This window comes from Silurus meridionalis, chromosome 6 (genome assembly GCF_014805685.1).
Source record: "Silurus meridionalis isolate SWU-2019-XX chromosome 6, ASM1480568v1, whole genome shotgun sequence".
Lineage (NCBI taxonomy): Eukaryota > Metazoa > Chordata > Actinopteri > Siluriformes > Siluridae > Silurus > Silurus meridionalis.
Window position 1 is genome coordinate 19,202,569 of NC_060889.1, and position 17,074 is coordinate 19,219,642.

Here is a 17,074-nt window from a genome sequence, read left to right on the forward strand (position 1 = left end):
TAATAATACTTGAGAGTCTGTAAAATAATGTAATATCACAGCAAAAACAAAAAACAAACAAAAAAAAACAGATACTGTACATTTAACAGGTTTGCATTACTGGCACAGTACAGTTGAAGTTAATACAATTGCTAAAAGGTTTGTGACATCCATGGGAGTCCATGCTAAACATACCCCTTTTTTAAGATATGTCTGTCCAAACAAAATTTCAGCCATAGTTCTACAGTTTATTCTAACACCATGCCAGTATATCCGTTTAGATATGGACACTATGTGTAGTTCATTAAGCTCTAATTATTCCATCAAGGTTTATGGTGTCTGGCCAGGATAAAGAGGATCTGGTTTGGAAGTTTCCCTTCAGGCGTTCTTTTCTATAGATGATAGGAACCAGAGTTTGAAATTTGTATGCAAATGGAGAGAACACAGGTCTTTCATCCCCTCATCCAACCTCTTCTTACCCTCAGTCCTCTGTCTCTCTGTCGATGTCTCTGTCTATCTCTCTCCTGCTGATCCAATCCTCCTCTTGCTGAGCAATGATTCCCAGCGGATCATTTTATTTCCTCATGTGCCTTTGGCTCACGTCACAAAAGTTCTTCAAATTCAGAATAGGCCTGTAATCTCTCCGGATGGGGTCCGAGATGGAAAGCCAGTGCTGGAATATTCCATTCAGCACTTGACTTGCTAGTAGGAATGTGTAGCTTGTTTAAAAATGCATTAAACTTCATTCAGTCCCGAAATCACTAACGTCATTTCAGACTCGAACAGGAGTCATTAATAATAAAGCAGAAGTTCTGATTTTAGAGACGCACCAACCCAACAACAGGCTGTGGTATATACCCAGAGCTGAAAACACGTTGAGGACAAAAAGAAGGCTGAAATGTAAAAAAAGGACTTCCTGGTATCATTTATTAACTGCATGGAGTTTTTGTCTCGAGCACACGAGTCAAAATAGCACAGGTGGAGGGTTGTCAGTGATGGTGTATCATGATGTTGCCTTCATCAGCCAGAGTAACCTGGGCCACCTGGCGCACGGCAGATATCTTCCTGACTGCCTTTTGAAGCATCAACTTGAAATCCTTATTTTCAGGCCTGAAAAACATCACAGAATAAAGAGTGTACATCAGCCTAATCACATAAACACTTTGTTAAACACACTCATTAGTTTTACATGTATTAACACACATTGATCATTAAGCATTAATATGTGTTTATATAATTTAGGCCTTACATTCAGTCATTTATATATGGAACCCTAGAAAGCTATAGAACATAACAGACAACACAAATAGACACATCTGCATGCCAAACATAGCCAGGCATCCGGTTTTCTAAAGCCGGCAACATTCACAGCTATCCATACCAGAAGCGTGCAATGCCATCTGAAAGAAGAGAGCAAATAGAACTGCTATATTTGACTGCACAAATCATGCATCTTCGAGTGCCAAAAACAGAGGGGTTAAAATCTACCAAATGATCACATTGCATCAGTGTTTTATGAAGATTTCTTTCACGTCAATTGCAGTCTTTGTACTGAGGTGGGGAAGATCTTCATTATTATCCTTGAAGGAGTTTCAGCGCCAGCTTCTGTATCGATCAGCTTTGTAAGGTATTCAGTACACACAGATACACACACAAAATATTATAACTGGCAGATTATAGCTTGAGAAACATAACTTGAAAGTAGAAGAACTGAGTTAATTCATAGTTGGAGAATGTAGTTTAAATATAATGGCACAGATGTGCTAATTGTGTCCCGTGTCTCCCATCCCAGACACCACATTCAGTAATGTTATACATTCTCCATGCATAACATTACCTCAGTTATTCTTCTTTGCAAGCTCTTTCTCCGCTTTCCGCCTCTTGTATGCAGCTATTTCCTCCATCTGCAAGCCATGTGCCATTTGCCTGCAAAATATATTTGAAAAGGATGAACAAGAAAGACACAAAGACACACTGCCAGGTCACAGGCCATGGGCTGGCCCAGTCTTACCCTGATTTTAGTTCAGGTGGGACAGGTAGTGGTTTGGTGAAGCTTTCTTTCCCAATTAGCCAGTAGGTTTCTTCTGTAACTTTGTCCTGTGGAATAGAGAAGATTAGAGCGTCAGTGTAAAAGTAATTAATTGTTTGCAAAGGAACAGAGAAGTAAGATTGCCAGCCACATACACCAATGAGGACCCATACTAAAAGAACAAACTAATAATAAAAAAAAAGTACATTATAATGACAAGAAATAACATAAAAATTAACATATAAATAAATAAATAAATAAATGCAATTAGTTGCCAATTAGATTCCCTCAATGTTCTACTACACATTTAGCCTTGTGGCTGATAAAATGGGAAGTCAGTATGGAATTCTACGGAAGTCTTTGTGCATTCTAAAATGCTTTACTGTGGAAAATGAAAAATAAATAACATTTAATTAAATTGAAAACTATTTACTTGTGTATAGATTTTCATTTCAGTTCAAAAGAGTCTGCCCATTCTCCTTTGACCTCTTATCAATAAGTTAATTCGCATTTTTAACCATTCGTAATATTTAGAGTGCATTGTACTGTGCAATCTCTAGAAAATGTTTCTTGAAATCATATTTGATTTCAGAAATCTGATCTGAACAGTAAATAAGCTCATGACCTGTTTCACTGCAATGATGACACATGAACAATTAGCAAGAATACATTTCTTAATAATGTGACTGGTGTACATTTATTGCTTCTTTAATAGGAATAGTTGTGTTATTTATCTTCAGTAACCATTTCATCTATCTTTTATCTTAGGGAACACTGGGCTTAATGTGGGAACAGATTTTGGTTGTGTGCATTTGAAAAAACACTCAAAAAAAAAAAAAGTCACAAAATCATTTACTCTAGGGACCAATTTAGTATTGGCAATTGGCCTGCTGCATGTTTTTGTGACTGGTCAGGCAACCACAGGACTTGGAGGAAACTAAATGACAACATTGCACAGACTGTAGCTGGAGCTCAGGAACAAACTGGTACTGTACCATATTGTTATGAGGTTGCAATTGTAGGTGCTGCCACAATATAATTAATGGCCATGGAATGCAACTGTCTTTATAAACAAGAAAGTCATTCACTGCAGCTGAATAAATGTTTCTATTACCAAATCTCTGATCAAAGTGTCTTGGGTTTTACCTTAAGTTCAATCCTGCCTCTCAATTGAACTTTATATCCTGCCTTCAATGCCATCAGGATTTTAACGGTGCTGGAATGAACATGAATCCGATATGCTGTAGGAAACAGGAAATCATGTTCTGTACGGGGTCGAAACCTAAAGAAAGAACCTCAAAAAATCAAATGATTTAGATGTCTTTGAACTCACGCATCCCTGTAGACTCCATTCTAGATGCTGTGTTGACTGTGTCTCCAAACAAACAGTACCTGGGCATAGTCAAGCCAACAACACCAGCTACACAAGGACCTACACAAGGACATACACAACCTACTGTTATGTATTTCCACAATGATCAAAATGACCAGTGGTACATTTTATATTCACCTTATATATAATATGTGTGGGTATAAAAAATATACACATTTACTTGCAGCTGCATATTTCATAAAAAAAAAGAGCAAAAGTTGTCCGACCTGTGTGAAGTCCTATTCGGATTCGGACAGGTACTTCTGGCATGTGTCTCATTTTAAATGTCCCCACAGCACTGAGGATATCCAAAGCCATATTGGAAATCTCAGCTGCATGGCAGTTCCCATTAGGCACAGGCAAACCTGATGCCACCATGTAGGCATCACCTATTGTCTCAACCTGGATGTCAGAGTTATGGGTTATAAAATCCTCTGTCATATAAATACAAATCAAATACAGGGTAAGAGGGTGTAATCAGTAAATATACAATCAAGATATATGAGGTTTGAAAAGGAAATCAGTTATTTTGTGCAAACACTTAATGCTAATGCACTGAAGACAATCTAGAACCTTGAATAATGCATAACCTGTGACATATCGCTAGTACATTAACATTTACTGCTAGTGTTGGAACAATCCATTCACTGTAACCACTTAGACACCTCTTTTCTAGTAGCTGAGCCCTAGATCAAGATATGGGATGACTTTGTACCACGTACTACAGTAAGCTCAGATAAACTTTGTAAAATCTACCCATCTGTACAATGGTTAGTTTTTGGTCCTGTGTCCCTTAACATTAAAGCATTGTTAAAGCATCATTAAAGCATTGTTACATTGAGCCTATAAATTAATTCACTTATGGACAGGTCTATAATAAACCAATGGTTCACTAATTCTAATCAAGAAGGTGGTTTTATATTTCAGATTTAAGGGGGCTGAACTGTTCCTAAAAATACTCCTTTCCATAAGCTAAGGTTGTCCGATGTTCAAGCAGGTGAATTTGTGTGACAGGCATGTCTGTTTGCACCAAGAACAATTGGAGGAAAAAAGAGAACGTTCAAGAAAATATTAGTGTAATTTAGCAATATTTATTACAAATACTGTGCCATATGCTACTTTATGACTATGTTGGAATATTTTAGTTTGTGTGCACACCTATAGGAAGTGATCCTATTCTCCCCTGGTGCTTATCCAGGTTAAAATGACTATTTATTTTGACAAAAATAAGTAGTTTTAAGGCAAATAGGGCAACACAAAATGCACCAATTTATATAATCAGAACCAGCCATAAGTAAGTAATTAGCCTTTTAAAGAAAAGGTGTAAGATAGGATTGTGGCAGGGTTTTTCCACTATGGTGTAAGAATACATTTAGACAGGTAGTGTTTTCATATACAGTGTATAACCACTGTGCATACTAGCATCTCTCTCTAGCCAAAAATTATGATACCTTATATACATCATGGTTGCTGATGATTGCATCAAAGAGTGTATAGAGGTCGTTAAGTAGGTCCACCACATCAATTGGCTCGCTGTTGGCTGAAATTGTTGTAAAGCCAACAATGTCACTGAAGTAGACAGTGACGCTGTCAAAATATTCTGGTTTCACTGTGCTTCCAGCTTCAAAACCTCAGCCACTGACCTGGAGCAGAGGTACAACAAGAAGAGAACAGACAATAAGAACATGAGATTGTTGGGGTGGGATATGAGGAGTCTAGCAGTTGTGTACAGTAGTAGTATGTTTTATTTATTCTACTCACGGTGGCAACATCTGTGTGAGCAGTTTCTCAGTCTTCTGTTTCTCAATCTCCAGTTCCTCTGTCCTTTCCCTGATCAGTTCCTCCAGGTTAGAAGAGTATTGCTCTAGCATCCTTAACATGGAGTCTATTATGTTAGTCTTCTTTCCTTTATTTATGTTCTTGAACTGAGGTAAGGGGAGATAGTGGTTAGAAGTTCTGGCAAATAATAAAAAAATCTGTACACTGTATTGAAAATTTTAAATTGTATATATTGTGATATTTAATCTAGTTAAAGTTGCTCTTGTAAAACTTTTTCATATATTGTATTACAACATATATGATGTCTTATATTCTTATAATCTCACAAAATATCGAATGTGTCTGCTCTTTTATTGGCATCATTTAAAATAATCTAAAAATCAGTATACTCTGTATAGATATACATTTTAAATGTAATACAATGAGGTAAAAAAAAAAAAAAACACTGTCAAAAATACCCAAATACATGTGATTGGCACCTGAATCTTCTCAGGTAAATGAAAACTAAATATTAAACTTATTCAGCCCCACCCTCTTCCAGAAAAGAGTCAATGTGAAAAGGTGGGCCACCTGATCAAAAATCTCATCAAATGTTGGTCTCCTCTCAGGCTGCTCATTCCAACACTGCTTCATTAGCTGGATGCATTCAAGAGGAGCGTGGTCTGGAGAAACAGTGGGTCTGCACAATGGTGGAGGCTTCTTCACCTTCTGAACAATTTCTGTTGTGAGCACAAAGAAGTGTAATATAAGGAATTGAGAACCCAACCGAATCAAGGACACTAGTCTTATTTAATTAATCAAGAATTATATTGTATTAAACATTAGCTTGCAGATTGCAAGAGGAGGTAACATACCCTGAGCAGATTGCTCTAACATGCAAAAAGGTGGCCCTTTCACTACCACTTCCTGCATGATAATGGAGAAGCTGTATATATCTCCTGCCAGACTGCCTTTCAGCCCTGGAAAGGAACTTCTCAAAATCTCAGGGGCTGTCCACAGCAGCTCTGTGTATTGTCCAGAAGTCATCACATCCAAAGAAAACAAATCACAGAGTGGTATATACAGAAGCACGAACAAGTCCAGGCAAGAAGCAGGGAATTGTATGGATAGCATAGAGAACCAGTATCTGCATCCTTAAGATTAGCAGATAAAAGAGTTCACTATGTACACACCTACTCACCCTCAGGTTGTGGCTCTACATATGGGAACCTCTGGGACTCCAACACTTCATTGTAGCCATAGTCAGTCACTTTAAGCACAAAGCGGCCATCAACCACACAATTTCTCGACTTCAGCCTTCCATGACACACATTCCTGTGATGGAGATATTTCATTCCCTGTATGCCAAGAACATTTACACACAAAAATGTATTGAAATAATGTAAATACACAAATTTTTTTTTCTTTTTACATCAAATCAAGTTCTTTGAGCTTGTGGTCTTTCTCCTAAACATTACTTAATTCATGTCTGATAAAGAGTAATACCTTAATGAGGTCCAGCAAGAGGGAAGATTTAAACATCCAGTCCAGTTTAACATCGTCATTATGCAGCAGATCTTCCAGACTGCCACGTGAACAGTATTCAGTCACTATGGCAAAGACGCCACAGTCATGAAAGAAGCCCATGAAAGGGTTAACGTTCTCATGCCTCATGTCTTTCATCTGCAGGTAAAGATAGAATTAAAATGCTAAATTAATCACTTAACATGCCAAGAAGATGGAAATGAGATAAGGCATGTTAAAAGAGGTTCAAAAAGGGTTTCAAAAACTAACAAGCATCTTCTAAGGTTATGTTTCAAACTATTTGCACAACATTGCTGATGCAAAGTTGGAAATTATATAAAATGTATATCTGCACATTCACATTAATTTCCCCTTCAGTGAGGGTATGGGGCCCAAACCTATTTCACAATGACAGTGGTTCTTTGCACGAAGTATGATCCATAAAGATATGGTTTACAAAGGCATGTGTGGAGGAACTCAAGTGACCTTCAGAGAATCTTGTCTGCTGCAGAAGCTCTTTGAACACCTTTTTGATTTATTGTAACACAATCTGTATGCCAGGCCTTTTCTTTCGAACACCAGTGTCTATCATCAATAAGGCTGATTGGGCACAATCCCACTCTAGGTTTAGTGAAAAGTCTTCCTTGAACAGTGTAGTATGCTTTACAGCAATGCGTAGCGGTTACCGGGACGACTTCAAATGAATGTCCATCCTTTCTGAATGGAATATTATACTGTATATGGGTGATGTTTTTGTAATGAGATATATTTAGCTAAGTTAATACATAGGATTGTGATGATCCAGAGTCCATCCAGTGGCCATTTAAGATATACATTCATGTGTTTGAACCAAAGGATAGAAGTAAGCTAAGTAACAAATAATAAACAATGATCAGGCATAACATTATGACATTATGATATTATTACATTATGACCGGTAAAGTGAATAACACTGATTATTTCTTCATCATGGCACCTGTTAGTGGGTGGGATGTATTAGGCAGCAAGTGAACATTTTGTCCTTAAAGTTGATGTGTTATAAGCAGGAAAAATGGGCAAGCATATGAATTTGAGTGAGTTTTATAAGGGCCAAATTGTGATGGCTAGATGATGGGGTCAGAGCATCTCCAAAACTCCAGCTCTTGTGGGGTATTCCTGTTCTTCAGTGGTCAGTATCTATTGAAAGTGGTCCAAGGAACAGTGGTGAATCAGCGACAGGGTCAAACGTACAGTTGTATCTAATTGACAAAAAAAAGGCATTTACTGTCCTCACTGATTTACAGTCGACTCACTTTTCTCCCACTTTAAGTGTTCAGAAATGGAAAAATCTGGCAGTGACTCACCAGTTCAAACACATCAGTGGTACTTGGGTTGATACTTTGAAAGTTTCCATGAGGAAGTCTTTTCAGCCAAGCCCAATCTCCCTGCAAACGATAAGGTTAATAAATAGGAGTTTTTAGAAGCTTCAAACTTCTGTTTTAGCTTTCTGAAACCCCTAAGTATGGTATACCTCAAAAATGGCAACGTTTGAATTTTCATAGGTGGCTGGAGATTGACTAGAGAAAGGAGAGGTGTGGCTGCGTTCTGAGATGCTTTTTCTGGTATCGCTAGTCTTGCTTTCTTCCAAACTCATTTTCTGGATTTGAGAAGGTATGTCAGTCATTAGTGTAAATCTTTTCTTTTGTGTCTGAATAAAAACCTGGAACATTTACCTTGTTACTCAGCGATGGGTTGATAAAGGTGACATCAGCCAAGGTTAGTAGGATTTTGTTTGGGCCTCGGACTAACTGAATCTGATTGAGTCTTCGTCTGGGAGACATAACAATATGAAACACGTCAATGACGATTCAGCAAAAATCAGCATCAAGTGTAAATCAACTCACATTAAAAAATGTCTATTACTTTAGGCTACACTTTAGATAAAACAAGAAACAACTAAATTACTATATGAGTTTACCTTATAAAGTAAACAGAAGCAACAAAAGCGAAGATTAGTAGAAAAACACAGAAGAAGAAAATAATCAGATGGAAAGGATCCACACCTGTTGAAAGACGGAAAGAATTTGTGGGCTAAGCCAAAGTCATGGATCTAGGTACCAGCATGTCTGTGTGTGTGTGTGCGCATGTATGTGTGTTTGTTTGTTTGAGCCCTCTCACCTCCACTACAGATGATTCCTTGTGTAAACCAGCACCGGGAGTCAGTCTTAGGAGGCCCTGATTGTGGGAAGTGAATCGAATGGCCAAGGAAGTGTACCTTGTCCGACTCCATCTCTATACGGTAGCAAGGCTTCAGTTCCCAGGATAAACCATCTGTGTCCAGCACCAAATAATCCAGTACACCCAAGCCTGAATGGCTTGTGCGAATAGGGTGACTAAAGCCCTTGAAGGTCAGATTCCGTGCATGCTGGGCCAGATTATCACCAAACATCATCTGTCCTGACGCTCTTAAACTCTGCATGGCATGGGCCATGAACAGGATGGAAGAATAAATGGTACCAAACAGTGGGGACACCTGTAGGATAAAAAAAAATATTAGGAGCATTATAAGGTAATCTGAGACATGTTTTGCAACACCAAAAAATTTAAACCACACAGGCAATAGTAGTGCAGTGGTTAGGGCTGGCAGAAAAATATTGTTTACTCTTGAGCAAGGCAATTTTCTCTGATATGTCTGGATTACAATTGTACATTGTATTGTAAACACATTTTTATCTTCATCAAAAAAATGTCTACAATAAGTACATTCTTCTACTTGAACCAGGCAGTTGTTTTTGAACACCATCATAACTGTGCCAAAGAAATCATTTTCCTCATTCCCAGTGACTACCAGCACAACCGTCATTGTATAGAGCGCTAATCAACTGGTCATTAAACACATAAAGAGCAGTATATCACCAATTACAGGTAACCAATCAAACCAAACTACTTCATATCCTCAGTAAGGAGAAACATACAGAAAGGAAGGGGAGAGGTTTCCAGAACACAGAGGGGCAAATTTTTACATTTGTTAATGCTGATAAACCAAAATAGATGGTTATTGTCTTTAGAAATCTGTTAGACACTCTTGAATGCTTTTCCAATTCCCTGGTATAAAGTCAAGTAAAGTGAAGTCAAGTTTATTTCCATAGCACTTTTCACAACAGACATTGTCTCAAAGCATCTTTACAGAATTGAGTTAAGGAGTTAAGGTGAGTGACGTGTATTTACCCCTGATGAGCAAGTCAATGAATAACTTCACCTGAACTCTCAATTCCACCAGTAGTGTAATCACAACATGATAAGGATAAAGAGAGCAAACCACGTCAATCAGTACCACTTTGTACAGGTAATCAATATAGTTTCCAGAGTTATCTGTGTAGTATTGTCACTGTGATGAATGTGAGTTAAGAAAATCTTTGCAGTCTCTCTTTTCAATTTAAAAATTTCTTACCATAAGCACTGCATCCACAAGGCCATCAGCATAACTTCTCCCACTCAACTCTTCACCTACCTACTGTCTGACAAAAGATTATAGGGCATCCATGCCACTATCAGATTTGGTTGAGACCGCTCAACACCCCTTTGATTTTCAACGCTCGCCACCAACTAAAGCAGTATTTTATGATATGCCTTTTAAGGGCTATTCTTATTATGCTACTATTTGTCCTTAACATTTAGTTCAGTGTACATAAATTCTATTTAAAAACGGCTTACAAATAAAATCTACTTCTATATTTATGCTGAATGACAGACACGAGGAAATCAACCAATGCTGAAACACTATCTTTATCTTTATATAAATATAAACATAAATACTTTAAGAACTTCCCCAGCTTAAGTGACTTTTTCAACCCATTCTCACTGTCCTCTCACCTGGTGGGGTTTAATGTTCTTGGGAAGCTCTCCACCCGTCTGTGCCTCAATGTAAGCTTGATAAAACGAGTGCCGTTCTGGAGACTCCACAGTGATTGTAAGCACAGCATCATAAGCGTGCTGCAGCTTGCTGTTGTTTGGAAGGATATATTGAGAAAGGTTCTGATAGGGCAAGCTGTACAGGAGAGTGTCATAGGGCACAAATACCATGGAGCCATCTGTCATCTGCATATCATGGGCCATCTCAAGAAGTATTTGCTGATCTTTACCCCCTATTAAGACTGAGTGCATACAGAGGACCACCACTAGAATGGAGAGAAAGTAAGATAAAATGAATGATAGACATCTGGCAAGAGAAGGGGAAAACTAAAATATTTATACTACTGTAAATTTCTACCAGTAACTCACAGCGAAGGTTTTGCACTCTCTTGACCTTCGATAGAGTTTTTCGCATACTGGCCATGTCCTTCCCAACAGATGCCACTATACCAACAGGCATACCATGGCTGCGCAAAGTATTGGCAACCTTAATTGCGGTCTCTACCCAGATGTCATCACTAGAGGAAACAATACCCACATGAGCCCAGCGGAAGTGCCGCATGAGATGCAGCAAAACACGCGTGGGCATGGGCATAGTGCGGACCAAGGTGGGGTGGCTGTGTCTGGCATCAAGGTCATGATCGATACATGACCAGGAAAACATGGCTTTGTTCCAGCTTTTCCCCAGCAAGGATGCTGTGTCACAGTAACCTGGGTTGATCGGCCCAACAAAGGCAGATGCCTGCACATAGTAGTTAAGGAAGCGGGAGAGAGCTTGTGATGTCTCACAATCCTCATCCAGGATGACATAATCAAAAGTGACCCCAGAATAGAGGAATGGGTCCTGGTTGATACGACTTACAGCTAGCCGTGCTGCTGCACTGGGATAAGCTTTGGCTAAGAGTAGGTCACAGGACCATGGCCCAACAACCCCTACTCGAAAGATAGCAGCAGCACTAGACACAGGATAAAGGAGGCACAAAAAAATTACAGAGGCCCAGAAGTGCCAAGTAGAACAGGAGGAGAGATGGCCATAGTGATGGGGATAAAATGAACATCGATCCCTGGTCTGGAGTCCTCGGCTGGCCCATTCTGGTGGAAAATTGTAGAAGGCACAGAGCTGCCGTCGCATCTCAGGGCTACGGCTCAGGAAGGTTGGTGTGCACTGAAGCCCATTAGGTGTCACATTAGAGATGTCATAGTTGGAGCCTATCCATAGTTCTGTGCCAAAAGAAAATCGAAGAGGTGTTTTTTGTGGGAGAAAATAGTTCTACATAGGTAGTTCATTTCCTGAGAAAATCAGCTACATATAACTGTTACCTATACATGTGCTGTAATAACACTTATCCAGATCCATGTCGTGGTAAGTAATAGAGTGATTAAGGGTAAGAGTTGGATCAGCACAATCCTTTTAAGTGTACTCTATGTCCTATAACTAGATAATGATCTGAGACATTAAAGTATAAATCTATTTAAGAATTTAATTACTTTTTTTATATATTTCTGAAGCATATCATTAGAGTGCTCGTGATTGGAAACTGTCAAAGCACATTAAGATATGTCTTGTATCTTCATCATTGCTTATAGAACTAACAATACATACATAAAACAACAGAAGGATTATGTAATTATGTGTGTGGTGTTGATTCTAATCCCTCTTCAGTAAAAAATACAGGCACATTAAACCTGATCATTCTGTTACAAAGTTATTTGAAAATATGTGACAGATATTGCTGAGGGTTTTGTTTTCTACGAGATGCATCTAGGTATACTAGAAATAAATCTACACACCCAATCACCATTTTCAAAGTTTGAAGGTTACTAAATTAAATTTCCCATTTTGCCCACTGCAATTCATTTACCATATATTACTTTGTGCCATTATCAATTCATTCATTTGCATCCGTTAGCATATATCTAAATTGGTGTTTACTTACCAATTTTATTTGATAAAGCAAATTTGCATGATCATTTGCGTAGTGAATTGTCCTCAACCATGAAGCATAATCCTGCAGGAGACCAATATTTCACATGAATTAAAATCCAAGAGAAGCTCTTTTGGTACAGTTTTACTTTCATTATGAATCTTAATATGAAAAATGCATGAAAATGAAAGCCATTGGTGCTGCAGAGGCCTCCAGCCAGCATTAGGTTACATTTCTAATCCTCTTCAAGTCTCCTCTTCCTGAAGTGACGCCATAACTGACCTCAACTGAATGACCTGAAGATTATATAAATCCAATTTTAAGCCAACTGATTCTTCCTTCCTTTCTTTCTGTTTTTATTTACTGCAGAGTACTCCCTAATTCACTCTATTTTAAAGTGAAGTTTGCAATGCCATTATTCTCTAAATAGCCAAGATAACATTTTACTGTTTATTTAAAGGACATTAAGTGAGACAATGTTATGTGTCAAAACACTTTAATAACAAATAAAGTGTTATGTTTTATGCTATTATCAGTATATATTATCAAGTGGCTTAATTTAGCAAGTGGTCTTGCATTGGAATGGTCTTGCAGTTGAGTTGATCCTTCAGATAAACTAGATGATCCTATTAGTATCTATTGTTGCAGTTGTGTTGGAAACATGTAAAGTGTATTCCCTGTGGAGCATGTGAAATCACCAACTTAAGGCAGAGCCAGATGGCCTACTAGCATGAGTGCCTGCAAACGCAATGTCCTTATAAAGCTTGAGGAGGCAGGCAGGGGCACACAGACCTATTAGCTGTGGAATATGGATAGAGCAGGTACGCAAACAATGTTTGGCAGATCACTGGGTGTACCACTGTAAAAGCAATCTGGTAAAACCTTTCAGTAGGTGACTACTCATGATTATCTGTAAATGTACAATATGATGATGATGATGATGATGATGATAATAATAAAAGTAATAGTTATTATTATGATTTTGTTATTATTTTTGTTTTTAATTAATGATTAATTAACTAATCACTCAATATTCAGTCAACATTCAGGCTCTCACAAGCAAATGTTTACAATTATTGTGAGTGACACTAATATGGTGATATTGTCATGTAAAATTGTTTTCAGTCATAGATTAAGCCTGCTCTTTTTATAAAATAGACTATTTATTGATCCATCTGACCAACTAAGCATTTTACATTAGGCTATGAGTAGCCATGTGTTTTCCTTCCAATTCCTGACTAGTAAGGACTAGTAAGTGTCCTCGCCAAATAAAGTGCATCTTGTGCAACCTGGTGCAAATAGTGCAAGACAGACAGTAAAAGACAACACAAGACAGTGTAGGACAAATACACAAAACGCAAAATATTACCGCCAGTAAACCTACTGTATATTACACAGTGCAGTGTGTAAAACAGAACTAAGCACAGGCGTGTACCTTGTAAGTAACAAAATGTAAACAATCATCATCTGAACATGATGTTCTGGAGTTGAAATATTTTGTCTTTTTATTTTATTTTATTTTATTTGTTAAGGTGATTTATGTAACATTTAATGGCAGCTGGTGAACCTAAAATCAAAGTGTTAGAACAGCTGGACTTCATACAAATTCATGTTAGACAGTACAGTGTGTTTTCAGATCTACATGCAGTGCCAAGTTGTGCAGAATGGAGGCAGTAGAATACAGATTTGCACTTCGGTGAACTCTGATGATGTTGGGGGTCCACTGGGATTCAAATTATGCAGTTTACAATAAAGTTCATTTTAAGGTTGAAGATTGCAGACCATAAAACAGCTGCAGCAAGAAAGTTTTTTATTTCATTTTCATTTTTACTCACTGATCTGGTGATTCTCCACCATTGTTTTGAACTTGAAATTGCCTTGATAGTTGGTTTCTTTTTATCACACCCATCAAAAAGACTGAACATATGCTTTCCATCACTAAATATGTTTTTATGTTGTTAGTGACCAGTGAGAATTTATGAAATATTACACTGTTTGGCAAAATCTTCTGCTTCTGTCACATTGTTTTTCATACTGGAATAAAAAATGTACAAAAGCAGCAAAGTATCAGTGTTTCCATGACTTCCATGGTGATTAAGATATACAGAGTAAATAATTGCACTTGATACGCGATACAAATGAAGTCATCTCTTGATATCTTTAACTTTATCTTCTTTTTCGCTGTCCTAATCTTACTACAAATACACACTAATGTTGGGATTCATCAAATGAGAAACTTGACCTGTTTTCCTGTAGTAAATCACTGACTTTACCACAACACCCAGTGACCATATTGGGTAAGAAACTTAAAAAAGATCTGCTCCTGATTTAGGCTTGTTTTAAAGTGTGAAGGTTTCCCTATCAGACAAGGTTCCAAGTTAAACCATTTTAGGAAGACACAAACTTTTGAAAGTCCTTTGCATTTCCGAAGGGTACGTATTGTATCTGTTACATGAGGATGGACATATCAGGGCCAGAGGTTTATACATGCCAACAGGTGAAAGAATAAAAACACATTTATGAAAAACTTTTATATGATTTAACGATAGTAGTGACCCTGTGCAAAAGTATATTTGCTGGACAGAATTAGCATGGTTTTATCTAGAATCATTCTTTGACTCTAATATAATAGCATACTATTAAGATAAATAGAGGAATGCAATTGTTTAGTCTGTAAACAGTGTGAGTAACATGTTTTTTCTTAAATATAGAAGCAAAATTATGCTGTTAATTAGCTAGGGGGAATTTTGTGGCTCCCACAGCAGCTAACACACACAGTGGCCTTCTTTGCTTGTTACTCACAGCACTGCAAATTAGGTTCAAAAGTTTGAAAGTTCAAAAGTATCACAGAGTTTGGAAATGCTGATGAAGTGTGTAGGACATCTTAGTTTATCTGACAGTCAGCTTGACAAATTTCTGTGGACCTCATCAATTACACCTTTAGTGAGATGACTGGGATAACATAGGACATACCTAGACAGACAGACAGACAGACAGACAGGCAGGCAGGCAGGCAGGCAGGAGGAAGGAGGAAGGAAGGAAATAAAAAAAGCATACAATACAAGCAAATAAAGAAATTCAAGAAACCTCTAAGAAAAGACATGCCATAATGCCTGCTGAAAGACGAAAGAACAAGCAAATGTCCATCCATGGTTTATTTGATTTGTTTATAGAGAAGGAAAAACGAATATACTTGTATGTTCTTTTGGCAGAACATCACAGACTTTTAAGCCAATGCACCAAATGACATCACAAATACCCATCACTTAATTCAGACCAGTTCTTTAAATCAAAACAGCTATTTAAAAAATTAAGGCTTCAAGTGATCCATGTCAACAGTTACCAGCAATATTATGCTATTAATCCATCATTGATCATTGAACATCTTAAACCAGTGGGGATTGGAGTTATTATTCAAGCTATTATTTTGTGGCAGGACTTGTACGTGTTGCTTTGCTACATCAGATAAAGCCAAAGCCAAGCAATCGAACTTTTAATGCTTTCTGTTTCCAGATACATTGTGTGGCTAAAGACTTACTCATTTAACAATATTCCCAAATACAGCGAGAGAGGAGGAACTGACTGTTCTGTATTTCTGCCCAGTTGCATATGTTTGTGAGGCAGTTATGACCTTGTGGGGACATTTGGCTGCTCTTTATGAGAAAAACTGCTTTTTAACAAACATGCCACAGGAAAAAATTCCAAACAAGCAAAAAGGTTCCCTTTTGTGTTTGGGTGGCTAGGCACATGTGTCTTCCTATGTTTGTACTTTAATCTCCTGCATATCGGTGTCCATCATGTTTCAGAGACGTTTTGGTGCTGTTCTTGGAACAAATGCAAAGATCTGGGATATGTCAAAAAGAAAGTAAAGCAAACGTTTAGAGAACCTGAAATAGAAACAGTATAGACCACAGATTATTAACATGAAATAAACTTTCCAAATGATGTCATTTGAGCAGCCAGCTTTCCCTGCTTTGCACACGGCATGCATCATAAATTCAATTTAGTTCTGTCCACATGTCTCATTCCTGATCATAAACCACCCTGAGTCTAGGACAAGCAGAATATGAATGATTTCCCTTCCAAACAATGAGCTACAGCTGGTGAAGAAAGACATCTATGGGTAATAAGCACATGTCTCCGCTTAATGTCTCAGACTTCATTTTCAGACTTATGTTTTTTGGAAAGTAGCTCCAGGACCTTTCCTGGCATTCCAATCTTAACATGACCCCCCACTCGGTCTTTATTTCTCTCTGTGTTTCCTATTAGTTTTTCCTTCTTTTTCACTTTGTGCCTAAGTTCAGTTTCTTACTCTCCCACTTCCTCTCTCTCGCTTTAGCCTCTCCACTGGGAGGTGTTTGCTCAAGTTTCCTGACTTGGCGATAACACAGCGGGAGGGAATATGTCCTGTATCTGTTCTTCCCCCACAGCTGTTTCTTAACAAGTTCAGTACCGAGGAGTCACATCTCCCACTCAAATAAGCATTTCCACATAAAACATGATTTCACAAACAAAGACCCAGAACCTCTGACTGTTCCACCCTACATAGTGATAACGGCTACTCTGAAAATGAAACTTCCTGCACTTCTTTGTAAC

At 37.9% G+C, this 17,074-nt stretch overlaps 1 protein-coding gene across 1 annotated transcript; it reads right to left on the minus strand.

Moving 5' to 3' along the window:
- Nucleotides 1-952: 952 nt before the first annotated feature.
- Nucleotides 953-12,727, minus strand: gc2 (guanylyl cyclase 2). Its single transcript, XM_046852809.1, is given in 21 exon segments — nucleotides 953-1,089; nucleotides 1,817-1,905; nucleotides 1,991-2,076; nucleotides 3,155-3,249; nucleotides 3,342-3,440; nucleotides 3,608-3,782; nucleotides 4,832-5,001; nucleotides 5,004-5,023; nucleotides 5,142-5,305; nucleotides 5,730-5,878; nucleotides 6,014-6,163; nucleotides 6,340-6,496; nucleotides 6,645-6,821; nucleotides 8,006-8,086; nucleotides 8,173-8,298; nucleotides 8,375-8,471; nucleotides 8,620-8,704; nucleotides 8,820-9,174; nucleotides 10,515-10,819; nucleotides 10,923-11,774; nucleotides 12,491-12,727. Coding segments are annotated over 19 exon segments (3,342 nt in total). The 5' UTR covers nucleotides 11,686-11,774; nucleotides 12,491-12,727; the 3' UTR covers nucleotides 953-1,089; nucleotide 1,817.
- Nucleotides 12,728-17,074: the final 4,347 nt, after the last annotated feature.